At 37.7% G+C, this 21,586-nt stretch overlaps 2 protein-coding genes and 1 non-coding gene across 5 annotated transcripts; 2 read left to right on the plus strand and 1 right to left on the minus strand.

The window, feature by feature from the left end:
* Positions 1-6,799: 6,799 nt before the first annotated feature.
* LOC132640489 (glutathione hydrolase 1-like) lies at positions 6,800-12,573 on the plus strand. Its single transcript, XM_060357089.1, has 7 exons — positions 6,800-6,989; positions 8,106-8,452; positions 9,496-10,014; positions 10,190-10,425; positions 10,584-10,848; positions 11,238-11,375; positions 11,983-12,573. Exons 1-7 carry the CDS (start codon positions 6,977-6,979, stop codon positions 12,208-12,210), a joined length of 1,746 nt encoding a protein of 581 aa, XP_060213072.1. The 5' UTR covers positions 6,800-6,976; the 3' UTR covers positions 12,211-12,573.
* A 326-nt stretch (positions 12,574-12,899) lies between these two features.
* On the minus strand, positions 12,900-12,973 carry TRNAI-UAU (transfer RNA isoleucine (anticodon UAU)). Its single transcript has one exon. It is a non-coding gene; the product is annotated as a tRNA-Ile (tRNA).
* A 1,879-nt stretch (positions 12,974-14,852) lies between these two features.
* LOC132640490 (uncharacterized) lies at positions 14,853-20,368 on the plus strand. 3 transcript variants are annotated; one of them, XM_060357090.1, is made up of 5 exons: positions 14,853-15,233; positions 19,199-19,249; positions 19,506-19,639; positions 19,736-19,827; positions 19,916-20,368. In XM_060357090.1, the coding sequence occupies exons 1-5, from the start codon at positions 14,967-14,969 to the stop codon at positions 20,095-20,097; spliced, it is 726 nt and encodes a 241-aa protein (XP_060213073.1). In that variant the 5' UTR covers positions 14,853-14,966; the 3' UTR covers positions 20,098-20,368. The 3 variants fall into 3 exon arrangements, with proteins under 3 accessions (XP_060213073.1, XP_060213074.1, XP_060213075.1); XM_060357091.1 differs by having other exon boundaries at positions 19,927-20,368; XM_060357092.1 differs by lacking the exon at positions 14,853-15,233 and adding an exon at positions 16,724-18,170.
* Positions 20,369-21,586: the final 1,218 nt, after the last annotated feature.

A 21,586-nucleotide genomic window follows, 5' to 3' on the forward strand; every position in this document is an offset into this window, starting at 1 on the left:
CTCCTCCTCCTTTTTTTTTTTTTTTTTTCCTTTTTTAATCTGCTCCTGGCGCTGCCAGTACGCCGCTGCGCCATCGCCGGCGAGTTTTTCCGGCGACTTTTTCCGGCCAGCCCCCTCTTTCTCTCTCCTTTTCCCTTTTTCTTTTATTTTTCTTTTCTTCTTTTTCCCTCCTATTCTCTTCTCCCTTTCAGGTATTTGTGAACATTTTTCCGGCAGTGAACAGTACTCGACCGTGAACAGTGTTTTCCGGCGACAACCAGGTTTAGTTCAACTGGAGTTGGTACCTCCGGTTGCCATATTCACTATTTGTCTATACACTTGTAGTTATATTTTGCTGACTTTAGACCTTTGAATAATTTATTAGTTCATACTTATTTTCGTGGCTTTGGTTAGTGATGGTAGACTAGGGTCATGTTCTCGTTCGGGGACGGGGGCGAGGGTTAGGAGGGGTAAGTGGGTTAAAGGAGCCTCTAGGTTGAGAGTAGGGTCTTGGAACATTGGGACGTTAACGGGAAAGTCCATAGAGCTAGTTAAGATTCTTAAGAAGAGGAAGATTAATATAGCTTGTGTCCAAGAGACTAAATGGGTAGGTCCTAAAGCTAAAGAGGTAGACGGGTATAAGTTGTGGTTCTCTGGTAGGTCGAAGTATAGAAATGGGGTGGGCATTTTAGTAGATAGTGATTTAAGAGACCAGGTGGTAGAGGTTAGGAGAGCCACTGATAGGATGATGTCGATTAAAGTGGTCGTTGAAGGACTCACTTTGAACATTATTAGTGCTTATGCGCCGCAAGCGGGCTTAGGCGAGGAGGAGAAGAGGCGTTTTTGGGAGGATTTGGACGAATTAGTGGGAGGCATACCGCCTACTGAGAAGTTATTCGTGGGAGGTGATTTCAATGGGCACATCGGGCCTATTTCGGGAGGTTATGATGATGTGCATGGAGGCTTTGGCTTCGGGGACAGGAATGGAGGAGGAGTCTCACTTTTGGATTTTGCAAGAGCTTTCGGGTTGGTGATAGCCAATTCGAGTTTCCCAAAGAAGGAGGAGCACTTGGTAACCTTCCGTAGTTCAGTGGCTAAGACCCAAATTGACTTTTTACTCCTTAGGAAGGACGATAAAGGTCTGTGCAAAGACTGTAAGGTCATTCCGAGCGACTATCTTACAACCCGACATAAGCTCTTGGTGATGGATCTAGGGATCAAGATGCCGAGGAAGAAGAGGGTCGTGGATGACCGACCTAGGATCAGATGGGGAAGTTTGACCACGACTAGTGCCGTGGAGATGGGAGAGAAATTGAAGGTTATGGGCGCCTGGGATAGCAGTGGGGATGCGACAAGTATGTGGGATAGGACGGCTAGTTGCATTAGGGCGGTAGCAAGGGAAGTGTTGGGGGTCTCGACAGGTAGTCGTGGCCAGCATCGAGGGGACTGGTGGTGGAATGGAGAAGTTCAAGGGAAGGTGGAAGCAAAGAAGGTGGCGTATGCGAAGTTGATAGAAAGCAAGGATGAGGTGGAGCAGTGGACGAATAGGGAACTTTATAAGATGGCGAGGAAGGAGGCGAAGTTGGCGGTTTCGACGGCAAAAACGGCAGCTTTTGAACGCCTTTATGCTGAACTAGAAGAGAAAGGAGGGGATCAAAAATTGTTCAAGCTAGCCAAGGCGAGGGAGAGAAAGGCACGTGATGTGGTTCAAGTGAAGTGCATCAAGGACGAGCATGGCAAAGTATTGGTAGAGGAGACTCTCATTAGACGGAGATGGCAGTCATACTTCTCCAAACTCTTAAATGAAGAAGGGGACAGAGACATTGTGTTGGGAGATCTAGAACATACTGGAAGGCGTCAAGATTTTGGGTATTGCAGGAGTATTAAGGTTGAGGAGGTTAAGGGTGCTGTTCGTAGGATGCGCAGGGGAAGAGCGACCGGACCTGACGAGATTCCTGGGGAATTTTGGAAGAGTGCGGGCCCGACAGGTTTGGAGTGGCTGACTAGGTTGTTTAATGTCATCTTTAAGACGGCAATGATGCCTGAAGAATGGAGGTCGAGTGTAATGGTCCCTCTATACAAGAACAAGGGAGATATCCAGAGTTGCAACAACTATAGAGGTATCAAGCTACTAAGCCATACTATGAAAGTGTGGGAAAGGGTGGTGGAGATGAGGGTGAGGAAAGGCGTGTCTATTTCAGAGAATCAGTTCGGATTCATGCCGGGACGCTCAACTACAGAAGCCATCCATCTTGTGAGGAGACTGGTGGAGCAGTATAGGGAGAGGAAAAGGGACTTACACATGGTATTCATTGACCTAGAAAAGGCTTACGACAAAGTCCCAAGAGAAATCCTATGGAGATGCTTGGAGGCTAAAGGTGTACCTGTGGCGTACATTAGGGTGATCAAGGACATGTATGAGGGAGCCAAAACCAGGGTAAGGACAGTAGGAGGAGACTCAGAGCACTTTCCAGTTGTGATGGGGTTGCATCAAGGATCAGCTCTTAGTCCGTTCTTATTTGCCTTGGTGATGGATGGATTGACGCGGCAAATTCAAGGTGAGGTGCCATGGTGTATGCTTTTCGCGGATGACATAGTCCTGATCGATGAGACTCGTAGCGGAGTTAACGCTAAGCTGGAGGATTGGAGACAAACTCTGGAGTCTAAAGGGTTTAAGCTGAGTAGGACCAAGACAGAGTACTTAGAGTGTAAGTTTAGTGAAGCACCTCAGGAGGCCGGCTTGGAAGTGAGGCTTGGTACCCAAGTCATCCAGAAGAAAAGTAGTTTCAAGTATCTTGGGTCTATTATGCAAGGCAGCGGGGAGATTGACGATGATGTCACACATCGTATTGGGGCAGGGTGGATGAAATGGAGGCTTGCTTCCGGAGTGCTATGTGACAAGAAGGTGCCACCACAACTTAAGGGAAAGTTCTACAAAGCGGTGGTTAGACCGACTATGTTGTATGGGGCGGAGTGTTGGCCAGTTAAGGTTTCTCACGTTCAAAAGATGAAAGTTGCTGAGATGAGAATGTTGAGATGGATGTGTGGCCACACCAGGAGTGACAGGATTAGGAATGAGGATATTCGGGACAAGGTGGGAGTGGCCTCGGTGGAAGACAAGATGCGAGAAGCGAGATTGAGATGGTTTGGGCATGTGAAGAGGAGAGACACGGATGCCCCAGTGCGGAGGTGTGAGAGGTTGGCCATGGATGGTTTCAGACGAGGTAGGGGTAGGCCAAAGAAGTATTGGGGAGAGGTAATTAGACACGACATGGCGCAGTTACAGCTTACCGAGGACATGACCTTAGATAGGAGGGTTTGGAGGACCCATATTAGGGTAGAAGGCTAGTAGATAGTCTCATTACCCTGCCTTATTAATAGTCGCATTATCGTAGTATAATTTCTTGTGCTCTAATTTATGCTATTATGCTATTATCTGTTATTTCCTGTGCTTTGATTATTCTATGTTATCTGTGTCGCTTGCGTTACTTCATTTCCATATCGCTTTGAATCTCTTAGCCGTATCTGACCTCTTTTTATGTTTTTATTGAGTCGAGGGTCTCTCGGAAACAGCCATCCTACCTTGGTAGGAGTAAGGTCTGCGTACACTCTACCCTCCCCAGACCCCACGTTGTGGGATTTCACTGGGTTGTTGTTGTTGTTGTATGTTTGATCACCTGGTTAATTGGCCAAATTATTTGCTGACCTTTGTGCTTTATTTATACAGCTTGGGATGCCGAATAGAAGGGCCATTGACACTGGTAGAAGAGCTCCTATAAGATCTGATGTGGTTACTGGAGATATTGGTTACACACCACGCAAAGGATTCAGATGGAGGGGCAAACAAACCATTACCAATAATCGATTTGACCAAATAAGGGGTGAGAAAATAATCCAAACAAGGTCTAAAGTTGCTGCTAACAATCATAAGTCCAAAGTTGCTGCTAACAATCAGAAGTCCAAAGTTGCTGCTAACAATCAGAGTCAATGCAGTACCTCTAGAAAGCCCCCTGTGCCATGGAAATAGTTGGTCTGCAGTTGGATTTTTGGTGTTGTTGTTGCTTCTATTATTTTGACTTGGAGATGTCATTTTGCTACCGGTTTTTTTGTGTGCTGTTGATGTAAATTTGCTACTCTTAGTTTGGTGTTGCTTCAGTTGATTTTTTGGTGTTGCTACTGATATTTTGGTGTTGCTGATGTAAATTTGCTACTGTCATTTTGTTGGTACTATTAGGTTCATATATTAAGTATCAAACTCTAAAGTTGTTTATGCAGCGGTTTATTGAATGAAATGGTCAGTTCCTTTTACTTGATATGTTGCATGAATGGAATAGTTTTGGCTGCAAATGGTCAGCAATATAACACAAACAAGAACAAAATTCACTGGACAAGATTCAAAGAAAATTCAATCCCTTATACAAAACAAAGCAGTTTCCATACACATAATTCAACCCCTTACACAAAACAAACAAAGTTCCACCTAAATCTATTATGAAAACAACAACAAAAACACAAAACCAATTACAGATTGAACTTTGATACAACTATGCCAATTTCAACTAAATGATAAAACCTAATAAAAGAAAAACCATAACAACAAATACAATGATAAGCTTCCAACTGAAACTATACCAATTGGCCTCCTCCTTCTTTTTCTTCTTCTTTTTCTCAATGATCACCTTGTCTTTGTCCTCTTTGATCACCTTAGTATTAACAAATTTCTGCTTGTTGATCACCTCATCTTTCTCCTCTTTGATCACCACATCATTTATCTCCTCTTTGATCAGCAGATCATGGTTATCTTTCTCCTCCGAGATCACTTGATCTTGACAAGAACTCCCCTCCGTCATCACCTCATCATGACATTCATTCTCCACCCATTTCATCTCTTTCTCCATACTTTGGAAATATGCTAATGATTTTTCCAAATCCTTAACTCTATTCGCCAATCTTGAAATAACAAACTTGGATCGCACATCAATCTCATCACGATCCCTCCACCTGAAGAACTTGCATGACTTTTCCTAAAATGGGTCTCAAACGAGTCAATTTAACTAAAAAAATAGAAAAATAATAATTAAATGACTAAGTATCAAACATAACAATAGCGTGGGCAAGACAAAAATCTTCTTCCTGAATTATCATTCGACCACGAAGTCTGCATTGTTAGCAAGTCTACATATTTGCATCGCACTGTCTCACACAACATTGGGTCATTCTCATCTTTACAAATGCGATTCAAGCTTGCCCTTGACATGATTTTGCTCAAACCCGAACCAATTTAGAGAAGTAAATTTGAGCAAAATAACAAAGATTACAAGTTAGTAAAGCTAATCAAACAAGGAAATTTCATACCTTTTGAATTTAATTTTTGCTGAGATGGACAGAAATTGAGAAGAAGGTGGGGCTTCAATGGTGATTTTACCATTGGGTTTTAATGTGGAAGAAGGGTTGGTTATATAAATTGATTCGGGGATTTTAATTGGGAAACCACGTGGCATTTTTTGATTGGTCTGTGGAAGTTTTATTGAGCCTTCACGCGTTCTTCTTGCGTGCTTCCACGCCTTTTTTGAAAATGGGTCAAAATTTGTTAAAGTTTGAACTTATTCAAAGAGGTCATAGGACACCCGCAGAGTTTAGATGTCTTATTAAAAAAAAATGTCATCTCCAAAAGGGTATTTATGTATTTTCTCCTTCAATTAATGCAAAGATGATATTTTAAGTTGTCTTCCACAGCGGGATTTCGTGCAAGTTATGATGAACGATAGTGAGTGGTCCAGTTTATTTTTAGATAAAATGAAAACACACCTAAATGTAATAACTTTATATGACATTGGAAATTTTAAAACCCACGCGTGAAAGAGTCACAAAAAGTCTATTACTATAAAGGCCACAAATGTACGGCTCATTGATTGCTTCTCTCTGCCATTGGACCATTATTCCTCACTCTTTTGGCTGCTCTATTTGAATTTAAAATTCAATCAACTTATTATATACATATATTGAGTGTAAAGATTTTTTTAATCATATCACTACAATTTAATTTATTTTAGCAAGTTATTTGTGTAGGCAGTTAGTTCCATTTATATATTGTTATCCGGGTAAAGCTTCTGCAAAAGTCCAAATTACTCTCTTAGTCTCAAAAAAATTATCTTAATTTGACTTGATATGAAATTTAAGAAATAAATGAAGACTTTTGAAATGTGTGGTCCAAAACAAATCTTAGATATTTGTGTGGCTATAAATTATATCATAAAGTTAAATTGTTTCTAAATATAGAAATGTGTTAATCTTTTTGGAACAAACTAATAAGAAAAATAAGATTTTTTTTTTTTGAAACGGAGGGAGTAATTTTTTCAAAAGTGTAATTTAGAGAGTTGAAGTGTTTAACCAAGTTTTTACGAAATAAATAAGTTTTTTTTAGTAGTAGTAAAAATTGTTTTTCATAAGCTGAAAAAGTCACGGCTAGAAAAGAATTTTTTTCCACTAACATTTGGTGAAAAATTTATGCTATAAAACATATTTTCTCATCTCATTCCCACCGAATAAGCTCACTAGAAAAATGCATAAAGGGAAACAGATTCTCATTGAAACGTTGGAAAATTTCTTAATTTTTTGTAAGTTTTTCCCACCGACATTTAGTGAGAAATAACCACTGAACATTTTTCAATAGAAAATCACTAGGAAAATAAAGACTTTTTAGTAATGAATAATTCTTTCCATACGTATTTTTGGAACCTTCAAATAAGCATATTTTGAAAGTTTTCCCAAATAGATATAAAACGCTTGTTTTTACTAGTTGAAGTGTTTAGTGAGATAGGGGATTGGGTTGACATATTAAAACAGGACAAGTAAATGTGTCTTTTCAGCTATTCAGCCTATTTTTATGACTTTATAATTTACTAATTTTTCTTAACACTGTACTGGTTTAAATTCAACCTCTCCCAGTAGAGCAGCATTCCTTCTAAGCCTGCAAGAATTTCTCCAGCTCTAAAGGATGAGCATAACTTGTAAGTGATACTACTACAGCTTGACAAGATTTTATGTAGATAAATTTTCCACTTTGATAATGCATGATAGTATAGAATTATTTGTTTCAATTCTATTTTTCTTATCCATATCATGTTCAAGAATAAAGCTTCAACATTGAGGAATTTGCTCTTGGGGATTAAAACCTTCATCTTTTTCCTCATTTTTCTTTTGATCAAAGAATTACCAAGAAATGAAAATAAAAAAAAGATTTGATATTTTTCATTGTTATGGCTTTCACAATTAACCTTTTTCTTTTAATTGTCCTTAGTGATGGTTTTGTCTTTCTTCTGGTAAATTGATTGCAAATGTAGGCCTTGCAATAGAGTACTATAACTATGTGTGTTATTCAAGTCCTATGATTTGCTTTTGCTTGAAATGCAGGTATCTGAAAAAAGAAACAGGAAAATAAAGCAATATTTGTGTAGAAATCACAAAGAATGAACTCAATTTGTTAGAATTTTCCTCTTTTGAGATGGTTATACAATAAGAGGACTTTATTTATTCTTTTTGAGCTTTGTTGATGTCAAAGTGGCCTATATTTCTGTTTCTTTTTGCAATATTGTCAATTTGGTGATATCAAGCCTGAGTACTAGATTAGCCTATGTGTAGTTCAATATCAATATATCATTACTGTATAAAAGGGCAGCCCAGTGCACGAAACATACTGCATTCACGCAGGATCCAGGGAAGGGCCGCATCCCAGGAGATGTAATGTAGGTAGCCTACTTTATCAAATAAACATAAAGGTTTGTTAATAGTTTTTTTCTTGAAATGAGGTTTCTGTATTGAAGAGAAACAAGAAAATAAAGCAATATTTGAGTAGAAATCAGATAAAGAATGAACTCAATTTGTTGAATGTTCCTCTTTCTAGATTGTTGGCAGGAGCGGAGCTACAGTTCTGGTTACGGGTTTGCATAACTCGTAGCTTTGGTTAAAATTCTGTATTTGTGTTAAGAAATATAATTAATATGTATAAATAATTTATCCAGAACATAGTAAGCTACCTTTTCTAGAATCCAGATCCATAAGCTCAAAGTTTTGTACCCGCCTCTGATTGTTGGTTATGAAAGCTGAGGACTTTATTACTTTTACAGCTCTGTTAATGTCAAAGTGGCATTACTCTAAATTTCTGGTTCTGCTGGCATTTCTGTTGTTGAACACAAGAGCTAGTACGAGTTTAGCCTATGATAGACGTGAGGTAATAAAGGCAAATCACGGTGCTGTTGCCACAGACGATGGCCGATGCTCCAGGATTGGAAGAGATGTTCTGCGAGAAGGCGGCCATGCTGTGGATGCAGCAGTGGCTGCTGCATTTTGCTTGGGAGTTGTCAGTCCAGCGTCTAGTGGCACCGGCGGAGGTGCATTCATGCTAATAAGCTCAGAAAATGGGACTGCACAAGCCTTTGATATGAGGGAAACTGCTCCCAAGAAAGCCTCTAAGGTATTTGAACTCTTTGCAGTCTTTTGATTGTTCAATTAAGCAAGCCTATGATTCATGACATTCGAGATTTTTTAATGAAAAGTTACTGGTTTCTCTTTTAGCTTTTAAACCTTTGGACAACATCGAATAGGAACGAACCAATTGTTTAAGTCTCAGACTTCAAATATGTTGCTTGGACTGTTCGATAATGTTGACAGATGCATGTCGGATTCTCCCAAAGTAGTGTATATTTGGAGGATCCAACACGGGTGCGGCGGCATTTTTGGAGAGTCTAAGCAACAAAGGACTTCAAGCATATCTATAGGACTATGAAAAGACATGTTTTAGTCCCATATAACTTGCTCACATAAACAGAATGCATGCATATAACCTGCCTCGGTTGATCTACTATGGGAGGAGGGGGTGCCACACCACCAGCAAACCTTGGTCGAAACTCATATATTCTATGTATATTGAAGAAATTGCATATATACTAGTATACCATATCACCCAGATTAGTAAACATTAACGAGGTGCAACCGGTAATGTCTATAGGCAGAAACAGTGTGGCACCCGTAACCAATAAATCCTAGATCCCCCTCTGTGTCATGCCAACACAAACTCGAATAGACACATAGACATTCACACATGATATGTATTTTTAAAGAAGATTTGGTGGAAAATAGCATTTGTGATCTTCCATAGATGAAGCTAGGAGAGCAAATGGGAGTGCACCAGTGTTGAAATTGCAAAGGAAGTTAGAGAGCTTAGATAACGAGTTAATAAAGTGACAATTTCTTATCTTATGTGGGAAAATTTGTAGATTTTTTTATATTGAAATGTCCTTGACTAGAATAAGAGTGCAATAAGGATTGCACGTAATATAAGCGTGGAAGTTTTCTTTCTTAATTACCAAGTGTTTTTTTTTTTTTTTGCACATTTCTAATTAGTCATGTATATTGTAGTACTAGTTATCGATATTGCTTCAAATTCTTACATTTTCGAATAAATATAAGCACTTAACGACCTAGTAGAGCAAGTCATGTGATACCTTTCTTGTCCAGAATATGTACGCGCAAAATGCGGCTCTAAAATCTAGCGGAGTTCTTTCAATAGCAGTTCCAGGAGAAATTGCTGGCCTTTACAAAGCATGGAAACAATACGGAAAGCTTCCATGGAGAAGGCTTGTGAGGCCAGCTGCACATCTAGCTCGTTACGGATTCAAGATTTCACCGTATCTTCACATGCAAATGCTCAGAAGTGAATCAGATATAATGGCCGATAAGGGACTTCGCAACTTGTTCACATCAAATGGTAGCCTTTTGCAGATAGGAGAAGCCTGTTATAACAAACAGTTAGCAAAAACACTTAGAGCAATTTCTGCATATGGAACTAAACCATTTTACAATGGATCGATTGGTGTCAAATTGATCAAAGATATAAGAAAATCCGGAGGCATATTGACAATGGAAGATTTGCAGCAATATCAAGTTAGAATAAGAGAACCTATCGCTGCAGATGTAATGGGATTTAAAATACTTGGTATGCCACCTCCTTCAGCAGGAGGCGCTGCAATGGTGCTAGTAAGTTTACGTTCTTAATATAATTAAATAAATAAAAATGTGCTCTTTGAAACAAATTAAGCTTTTAGATGAGATGGTCACACAATAAAACAGTATATCTATTTGATTTTTTTCCTTTAGTCATTATACTAGGACTACCACGATTGGTGAAATCTCTTATATTTGTCGTCCTCAGATACTGAATATTCTTGCACAATATGGAGTTCCAATGGAAGGTCCGAGCTCCCTTCTTATTCATCGACAAATTGAAGCCCTGAAACATGCATTTGCATTGAAGATGAACCTTGGTGATCCAGATTTCGTCGACGTTAAAAAAGTCATAAATGATATGCTGTCAACTAAATTTGCAAAACAGTTGAAGAAGACCATATATGACAACATGACTTTCAATTCCAATCACTATGGTGGAAAGTAAGCAACTTAGACTAGTTCCTCAAGTAATCATGATTATAGTTTCTTCCGTTTAACCTATTTCTAGCACTCAAAGTACACATCAGAATTTGTATGTCACTTGATCATTGATAAAATATAAACAATTTTGCCAATTTTTTTGATTTGATCTCAAATAGGTGGAATCAGATCAATGATCATGGTACCAGCCACATGTCCATTGTGGACAGTGAACGAAATGCTGTTTCAATGACAAGCACCGTGAATGCTTACTTTGGTGCTAAGTATCTTTCACCAAGTACAGGGATAGTTCTTAACAATGAAATGGATGACTTCTCGGTTCCTGCAAAACGTTCCGAAAATGTTCCACCACCAGCACCTGCTAATTTTATCCATCCAGGCAAAAGGCCATTGTCATCAATGACACCTTCTATTATTCTCAAGGTAGGATTTCCAATTTGTCCAAGTTTTATCTGCTTAGAGTTCACTTCACTGACAAAGTTAATTGTAATGAGCATGACCAAATGGAAGAGCGGACTTTACAAAATGATAGCACTTTCGGTCCATATTATCTGTCTTTTAAAGTTTTGGCACACGCCTTAAAAAACACATTTGATAGCCTTAATCATACGAGTATTCGCCTAAACTACCAATTTGGACCACTGAGGGTAGATTTGAGCAAAAAAAGTAATAAATGACATCTTGTTTTTCTAAAACGTCAAATATTACAAAACAAATTTAGTTTTCCAAAGCGACAAATATTCCGGAACCGAGGTAACATATTCGACGTCTTACAGAGGCTATTCACTTGAACCTTATTTGTAATATAATAGGGTGGACAACTGAGAGCTGTTGTTGGTGCAAGTGGAGGAGCAATGATAATTGCTGGTACAACTGAGATTTTTCTGAATCATTTTGCAAGGGGAATGGATCCATTTTCTTCTGTAATGGCTCCAAGATATTACCATCAGGTACTTACAACTGAAGTTTTTCTGAATTATTTCGTTACGTATCGTTTCATAATGTATCATATCATTCTGTGTTGTACTGTTAGTTTTGATGAATACAACATTTGATGGATTGTATGTTTTTCGTCATTCTTAATGCCGCAGAGTAGAAATCTGAAGAATAAGCTTACAATATTACAAAGAAAAAGTATGGTGCGGGGTAGAGTTATTATAAAATAGGTAGGATAAAGGATAAAATAGGATTATTATTAAATAATAAGGTAAGATGAAAAAAAGAAGGTAAGGACACGATCCTACCAAATCGTTTGTTGCATAAAATGGCTCTTTTCGTCGTTAAGCAACTATGGATTTGACTATACTATACAATAAAATTTAAGTAACAATCAAAACAACGTTGTACTTAAGGTAACAATACAATACAATACAATAGGTATAACCATCCATAAAATGGATTTACTTCCTAGAGGTGAATCTTATGCATATTAATGCAGTGTGAATCGAAAAAGCTGTAGACGCGTACTTCTCGTGATTACAGGATCATTACTCTTCTTTTTCTTCCAATTTTCTGATTTTCAAGCTTACTCAACCTTCATGATATTGTTCTTTGCAGCTGATTCCAAATGTTCTACAATACGAGAACTGGACAGTCGTGACAGGTGATCACATAGAACTTCCAGCAAAAACAAGGGCTGCCTTGCAAAAGAAGGGACATGTCCTGCAGAGTATTGCTGGAGGGACAATTTGCCAATTTGTTGTTCAAGAATTCAAGTCATTAAAGTTGGGGGAGCTTGTAGCTGTAAGTGATCCGAGGAAGGGCGGATTTCCTGCTGGCTTTTAGACGTGCAACGTCTAACAAGGAGTCGTCGACGCACAAGGCCCCTATATAGGAAAGCCATATATGATCAACTACATCTGATCATGTGTGATTTTTCTTTTCTTGATGTTTTGGAGAGCTCATTGAGACATATACAACTACAACTACCATTTGGGTAACCAAAGATCAAATCATAGCTAGAAGCAGGGCCGGAGCTACAACCGCGTATAGCGGTTAGTTAAACACTCATTCGCCAGAACAGTATACTGTGTATATCGGCCAAATATTGCTTTTTATTCACATTTTAAATGTTGGACACCGTTGAAAACTCTGGAGCCAAATTTTCCTGGCTTCGCCACTTATTTGAAATTGCCTAATAAGGACTAATTTCGAGAGTCACTAGTTAGATGTAAATTTGAAAATACAGCCAACACTAAAACAAGATTACAAGTCCCAAAATTGCAAGTGAGCAGTCAATTCCAATCACTGATTGATTTGCCAAAGGAGGCCTTCTACACAAAAATATAAAGAAAAAACAAAACCATTATTATAATTATTAATCTCAAATTTGTCATGGTCCTGGCGGGGCTCGAACTTGCAAGTGAGCAGTCAATTCCAATCACTGATTGATTTGCCAAAGGAGGCCTTCTACACAAAAATATAAAGAAAAAACAAAACCATTATTATTATAATTATTAAACTCAAATTTGTCATGGTCCCGGCGGGGCTCGAACCCGCGACCTTCGGCTCATAAGACCAACGCTCTAACCAACTGAGCTACGGGACCATTACATTCCAAAGCTGTATGATTAGCTTACAAATTGTTATTAAGTCCCTAATTCCATTTTAATTCAAAGTCTACCTATTGACTTCTGACTCATTATAAGTATTATGAATAAAATCTCACAATTCAATGTTGAAAAGGAAAAAAAAAGGTTCTTTGTATGATTGTATTATCTTGAGCATGAAAATTACAAATGTTAGTAATATAACCACTAGTTTCATTGTAGTATGACATAAAAAGGAAAATGGAGAAGAGTGGGTGGTATAAATTTTACAAAAATGGGAGCTTAAAATTAAATAGCATAGTGGCTGGCTTATATTGCTACAAAATGAAAAAGTTTTATTAAGTTTAGTAAATGATTGAAATTGTCTATGGAAAATGTAATAAGTGCTGCTACATTGTCATGGTGTAAAATTCTTGTAATAAATGGGCGGATCAAACATTAAGTTGGGTGGTCATATGTTTTACTCCCTCCGGATCAAAAAAAGAGTTCACTTAGTCATTTGTACACTCCTTAAGAAAATACTATGATTGAAATTGTCTATGGAAAATGTAATAAGTACTGCTACATTGTCATGGTGTAAAATTCTTGTAATAAATGGGCGGATCAAACATTAAGTTGGGTGGTCATATGTTTTACTCCATTCGGATAAAAAAAAGAGTTCACTTAGCCGTTTGCACACTCCTTGAGAAAATACTATGATTGAAATTGTCTATGAAAAATGTAATAAGTGCTGTTACATTGTCATGGTGTAAAATTCTTGTAATAAATGGGCGGATCAAACATTAAGTTGGGTGGTCATATGCTTTACTCCCTCCGGATCAAAAAAAGAGTTCACTTAACCATTTGCACACCCCTTAAGAAAATACTATGATTGAAATTGTCTATGGAAAATGTAATAAGTGCTGCTACATTATCATGGTGTAAAATTCTTGTAATAAATGGGTGGATCAAACATTAAGTTGGGTGGTCATATGTTTTACTCCCTCCGGATCAAAAAAAGAGTTCACTTAGCCGTTTGCACACCCCTTAAGAAAATACTAACTTCTAGACAAAAATAGGTAATTTAATTAGACTGTCCTTAATTAAATTGGCATTGAGATTTGATCATATAACACTTAATAGGGGTAAATTTGAAAAATAAGATTAATTCTTTCTTGATTTGGTAAGTGAACACTTTTTTTGACAAAAAAAAAAATGTTAAGTGGACAATGTTTTTGATCTGGAGGGAGTATAAGTTAATTTTGCCACTCTTATAAATGATCGGTTGATTTATGCACGCGTCTCTTTTTTAAGTCATCACTTAGCTATTACCTCTATTTTTAAATAGCCTTTAAAAAATCACCCATTCAAATAACGTTGGATTCAGTCTAATATTTGTTCAAGTTACTCAATCTTATAAATAAATAATTAGACTGTCGTCTAATATTTGCTACACCTCATAAAACTTTTATCCTCCCTCCGTCTTAAAAAGATGGTCATCCTTTCTTTTTTATTCTGTCTCAAAAAAATTATTTCTTTTCTATATTTAGAAACAATTTAACTTTATGAGATGATTTACAACCACACAATATCTAAAGCTTGTTTTGAACCATATATTTCAAAAGTTTTCCTTTATTTTTTAAACTTTATGTCAAATCAAAATAAGACAATCTTTTTGAGACGGAGAAAATAATATTCTCTCATAATTTTTTTTGTTTACTCAAATATACTAATTTTTAAACCGTGATCTAAAAGGTTTGGAAAGAGAAATAAAATGAACGGCTATTCACTAAACAACTTTAGCAATCCGCCAAAATTTCACCAAATGATGAAGTCTAGAAGTGCGCCACGTGTTTATCCGCTACAATCATACAAAAATGCCACAAATACCCTTCTCTAGTACACTCCAAAATAGCCCTTACCTCAAACTTCGAAAATGGCTACAAGCCATTTCACACAGAAATACACACACTGAACGTGTATACTCACACACATATTCGTATAAATACACAAATGTTGAGTACACTCAAATTACAGCTATCCTCACCGTTACTCGACAAAAATTCCGACCAATTAACCACCGAAAACAAACGGAAGTTTAGTATTCGATTGCCGCAACGCCAATTGGCGTCTATTTCAATCCAATCCGAAAATGATTTGTCATCATCTGAGCCGTTGATTGCCTCTCAATTGAATTCCACCGTTGGATCTTCCTCTGCGCCTCAACAGTGGACACTTACTCATCGCCATATAAATATCCTCAATTTCATTGCGTGTGCTGTAAATACTCTTTTATTCTTTTACTCTCTTACATACAAGCGCATTTTGAATTTTGCATTATTTTGCTTACCTATCATTTTAATACTCGCTCCGTCCCAATTTTTGTGATACAGTTCGGATTTCGAGAAGTCAAACTTCAAAAAAAAAAAAAAAAAAAGGGTGTGATAATCTTATAAAAGCAGTGTTTGATTTGAAATATACCCCCAACTCGTGGAAATTGTGATTTTTGGGATATGATGATGTAAATAAGCTGAACATTGACTGCAAGTTAGTAAAACGTAATACTCATAATTTTAAAATCTATGGCACGATTATGAGAGTTAATATTTCATCATTGGCCAAGCATTCAGTATATTTCATAGGTTTTGTACTTGGCTTTTGTTTTCCTTTTTGTGTTTATAATAAATCGTGCCTATGTGAGTTTTGAATCAGATGTAAGATTCATATATGGCCGGTTTAAACTAGCCAATTATGTCGACATTTAGTCATAGAGAATTCCTAAGTTGCCACAATTTTTGGGAGGTAAATAGGTCAAAATAGTGTAGAATGGATATAGAAGGTTCATACAGGCAATCCCTTATATTTGTTGGATCTTGTCTTTCCAAGCTGTTTTATCATGACTCCTTCGCTCTTGTTATTTCTCATTTCCGCATTGCTTTGATATGCTTGTCCTTATATGACTCTTTTGTCTTGTTTTCTCTTGAGCCGAGAGTCTTTCGGAAACAGCTTTCTTACCTTCCAAGGTGGGGGTAAGGTCTGCGTACACTTTACCCTCCCTATACCCCACATTGTGGGATTCCACTGGGTATGTTGTTGTTGTTGTTGTTGTTGTATACAGGCAATCCCAACTATTTTGGGATTGAAGCGTTGTTGTTGTTTTTTGTGTTTTTGGTTAGCTCGCTCAGAAGTTCTATTGCTTTATCACCTTTCCATCTTTCTTCCATTCATGGAGTACTAAGGCAGTTGCCGAGATGAGAATATTGAGATGGATGTGTGGGCACACTAGGAGCGACAGGATTAGAAATGAGGCTATTCGGGATAAGGTGGGAGTGGCCTCGGTGGAAGACAAGATGCGGGAAATGCGACTGAGATGGTTTGGGCATGTGAAGAGGAGAGACATAGATGCCCCAGTGCGGAGGTGTGAGAGGTTAGCCATGGATGGTTTCAGAAGAGGTAGGGGTAGGCCAAAGAAATATTGGGGAGAGGTGATTAGACAGGACATGACGCAGTTACAGCTTACCGAGGACATGACCTTAGATAGGAAGGTGTGGAGGACCCACATTAGGGTAGAAGGCTAGTATATAAGTCTCGTTATCTTTCCTTATTAGTAGGCGCATTAGCGCATTATAATTTCTTGTGCTTTGATTTATGTTATTATTTGCTACTTTCTGTACTTTGATTACTCTATTTTATCTGTGCCGCTTTCGTGATTTGCATTTCCATATCGCTTTGAATTCCTTGATTATCCTGTTTTACTGTGTCGCTTGCATTATTTCATTGCAATATCGTTTTAAATCTTTTAACCTTATCTGACCCCCTTTTTATGCTTCTATTGAGCCGAGGGTCTCTCGGAAACAGCCATCCTACCTTGGTAGGAGTAAGGTCTGCGTACATTATACCCTCCCCAGACCCCAAGATGTGGGATTTCACTGGGCTGTTGTTGTTGTTGTTGTTGTATGGAGTACTAAGGCAATAAGGAAAGGAGTATGAATTCTTAAACTAATTTTTATGTTGCAATTCTAGTACTATTAAGCAAATGCCCTTACTCGAGTTTTCAGAAATTTAATTTATATAGTTCTTGCAGTAGCGATGAAAGTGTGACTAGCTTGTCTATGATGGTGTGACCACATAGATTGAAATTTGGGTTTTTAAAGCTACTAGCTGAGCAGCTAGTAGGTGGCTTAATTATGAATGACTAACTTGGGAAGTTAGTTCCTAATCTTTTGTGTTATAATGAATATGTTATGCAACATCTGTGTGGTGTTAAATTAGCATTTTTACAGTGTTTGAAATACGTCATATGATCTTAAATTTATTACCTACACGTAATCTGCATAATGATAGCTCTTCATAAGTGCAAACTTTTTTAGTTTTTCATCGTTCCATGGAAGCCTAATGAGACCAAAGGTTGTGTTCTAAAAGACTAAAACAAGAGAGAATGAATCTGATTCCCATCACAATTTTAACTTACTATAAATGAGTGACATACTCAGGAAGATTCAAGCAATGTTTTTTTTGTGTGTGTCTGATTAATTGGTCTACAATTTACCTGGTTTTATATAAGTAGTGATGGTACATGAGTTGGGTCTCGTGTAAACCTGTAAATTGCAGATTTGGTTCCAAAGTTGCTAGTGATGCCGCCGATAATGGCTTTACTGTGAACGTAGATTAATGATTTGAGCCGAGAAAGATAGTGTAGTTTTATACCTTTATTTCATTGTACCTTATATGAAATAGTGAAATTTGCCCAATATGTTGATTTTAAGTTTTTCTAAAATGCTCGGGATGGGGAGGCTTGCCGGTGTTTGTGACAGGATGGGTTAAGTAGGCAGTTGCTAGGTTGGGGTAGAGATTGTGGGTATGTGCGGGAGATATCCAGGCTCAGTGAGGGCATGCAAGGGTTAGGGGGTTGTAGAGCTAACTTCATCAAAAGCATTGTATCAAAATAGAGTAATGTAAATGAAAACAAATGAAGTATTATTATTTTTATTTGTTATGAAAAAGGATAATGTAAATAAAAACAATAAAAACAAATGATTTGAATAAGTATATGAGTACAATCTGAGACAGAATGTGCTCAAGTGTCTTTGTAAAAGCATTTGGTTCTATTGTTGATGAGATGAAACATATAAGGGATGAGTCTAATGACCAAGTTACTGTTACTGTGAATGCAATCATATGGCCGACTCCTCAGCCAATTGGGACAATCTCATGGAGGTACGTCTCTGCCTTTTCATGCTTCTTGGAAATATTGGATAGGATGGATGAGAGGAAGTTGAACCATTGGTGAGGGTGCAACCAGTGTTATCAAAGGCGCGCTTTAAGTGCGTTGAAGCCCTGAAGCGAAGCTCAAAACATGTTGAGCGCTTCGCCTCGCTTTATGTGCACTTCAGTGTCATCCTCAAGGCTCTAAGACATACTTTTCCTTGCCAATGAGCCTCTCTTGGAGAGGTGACACTAGATGATTAATATTTCACTTTATCGTAATATTTTTACAATTTCTTTGTCCATATATTTGTTATTCATGCTTATTATTATTAATCTTGGACTAAACATATATATATATATTTGTATTTTTGCACCATTACGCCTTTTTCCATTAAAGCCCACGCTTTATTTGCGCTTTGCGCTTAAAGCTCCAGCTGACCTTAGAGCATTTTTGCGCTTAAAGCCCCAGTTGACCTTAGAGCTTTTTTGCGCTTTTCGCTTTTGATAACACTGGGTGCAACTGAAACGAGTTGGTTTATTGGGATACAATTGAACCGGAAGCTAAACTTTTTGGAATATAGTTGACCATATTGGTTTGCATCTGTTGCCCCACTTCTTGATCAAGAAAGAGTAATGCTTGGCTTTTCTTTTCCTCCCCAGCAGAAAGAGTGATATTTGGCTTTACTTTTCTTTTCCTTTTTTTCGCTTCCCAGCTGATTTAAACACTTTCTTTATCTGTTATTTCAACTGTCATAAATGGAGTTCTTAGTGTTCATCAAGCCATAATTGCGGAGAGTTTCCCTTTCAAGCTTACTCGCGGTAGCGATACTTCAGTTTAATTTTCTTTCTGTAGGAATTTAACTTAGAATAACTACTTCTGATTGAATCGGGTAGTTGGTCTATTAATGTTCAATGCAACTAGTAAGAAATGATTTCTCCGGCCCTACCTTTGACTAAGATTTAAGAACAATAAAATTATGCTTAGATTGTTCATTGCCATTGCGTTTCTGATATGCCTGCTTTGTATTCCTTGACAGGCAGCAATTTCTGCAACCTGGCTGTTTTTCTCTGCAATTCCAACTCTTCTGGTATGTGTCAATGCATTCTTCCTAGTCATCCTAGTTTGTCCAATACTTATTTCTGAGCGTGCATAAAAGTATGTATGCAAAGAACTCTGGAACAGTTTTAAGGCTGTTGCGAAGTGTGTGCCTTTCTAGGACAACAAAAAAATGTTTACTCGAGTCTGAAAGCACAGAAATGCAATTTATTTGCAAGAAGAATCTTATAGTCAGATGTGGTGCATTTTCTCTATCTCAATAACTTAATGTTCAATTTTGACTCTAGGCTTTTAGGCGAGCTGCAGATTCAGTAGCGAAGCTAATGGATGTTACTAGAGAGGAGCTTCCTGATACTATGGCTGCAGTTCGACTCTCTGGTATGGAGATCAGTGACCTAACCATGGAGCTCAGTGACATTGGGTTAGCACAAACATATAAGCTTATTCAATTATATGTCATCAATTCCTGGAATTGTTCTTGGACATGATGTTAATGTTCTAGTCTTGATCGTTTCAGCCAAGGATTAACACAAGGCGTTAGAAGCTCAACTCGAGCTGTCCGCTTAGCAGAGGAAAGATTGCGACAATTTTCAAGCACAAATCAATCAGGTTATTAGACATTTAACTGTTGTTGCTCTTTTATGATCATTGAAATGGTTTGAGGTGATGAATTTCGCTTCATTTTTCACTTCATTAGCAACCATGCAGGGTCTACTAGTCCCAACGGCGACCAGGACAGCAGAACCAGCTTTAGCCAAAAAGGCGAGGGACCTAAGGGAAGGGATAGTTAAAGGTCGTCAAGTTTTGCAAATGCTTTTCGCCCTCACCCGGTATTCCACAACGGTCTCCAATTTCTTGAAATCCAGGGCAAAGACATAGATTCAGTAGCATTAGATCCAAGGAAATCAAATCTGCCTTTAGTAGCATAACTCTTGTCCAATGTCTGTGGTCCTTCTATTGGCTGTGGTTGAATGTTCACTTTCACCAAGTACTAGACTGTTACTAACATATTTCTTTCTTGCTATGTTCATGTACATCAGACTTTTATCTATGTTAACTTTCCTTATTTCATGGATTTGGTGGGCTGATCCACAATGTAGTTCAGTTGGATCGTTCTTTTGTCTATCAAAGAGTATCCTTTTCCCCTTCTTTTTGCCCCCTATTTTCCAGAATAGTCAAAGAACTTTGAAAGTGTTTCTGTGAATAGGTCATATGGAGAATGAATATTTCTTGACATTATTGTGTAATGTGCATGAAATTCTCAAAGCTGATAAAATCTTACCTTATCAAAAACCAACAAAATAAAATTCTCAAGCTGTTTGAATAACCTTGATGACTCCCATCCTATCTCAACACTCGATAGACGAAAGAGCTGTATTTGGTGTTTTATATTTGATCCAATAAATGTATAACATGTGTTTCCTTACATACCCTTTGTTCGTTTAATCAGTTCTCATCTTAATTTATTATGTCTATGATAAGTTAATGTAGTTTGGTGCAGAACATCGGGCGTGGGTGAGTTTTTCCCCTCTCCAGGTCACGCATACTGCATTCTAGTGAAAAAACTTCTTGCATAGCTGCTAGATTGTAGACCATAAGTCATCATTATTAGACGTGTTTTTGGTAGACTGATCCCTCGTAATCATATGTGATAAGACTATTCACAGCATATACAGTTGGGTTATTGCCCTATATGCTAGTGAAATTAGCTTTATGAAAGAAAAATTTGGTTTGGATAATTTCTCGTCAGGGTTGCACGAGCTGTCAGCCTACTGCCAAAGGTTGTGATAGATTGGCCTATACTACTTCATTTTTGTACCTGCCTTCAATCTTTCCTATACTACTTCATTTATGTACCTGCCTTCAATCTTTAATTAGAGGTCTGTTTTGAGCTCTGGAAACGAAATCATCTTTAGTAGGGAGCGTTTTATACCCAAAGTGAGATCTTTCATCGCAAATCGAATTAGTCGAGTCCTAGAGCAGATACCGAATACTGAATGGACAACGCAAAAAAGGGTTATACAAGCTATACAAAGTGGATTAAAAATAGCAGTTTTGGATAAATCCATACAACTGGAAAATGCAGCACCCTAATGACTAATAATTAACGGTAAAAATTACCCGCACCAAATATTTAAGCCAAGTTGTAGTTATTCAACAGTTAATCCCTTTGTGTGTGTGTTTTGTGTGTGTGTGTGTGTGTGTGAGAGAGAGAGAGAGAGAGAGTTTTGTTGGTATGGAAGGCATTTTATTGAAAGTAAAGCTAAAATAAATGTGGAAATTAGTTTTCAAGAGAAAAATCCCATGATTGCAATTTTATAGCTGTCTAATGTTGGACAGTGACGTTGCTGCCATTATAATGTCTCAG

Source organism: Lycium barbarum, chromosome 5 (genome assembly GCF_019175385.1).
Source record: "Lycium barbarum isolate Lr01 chromosome 5, ASM1917538v2, whole genome shotgun sequence".
NCBI lineage: Eukaryota > Viridiplantae > Streptophyta > Magnoliopsida > Solanales > Solanaceae > Lycium > Lycium barbarum.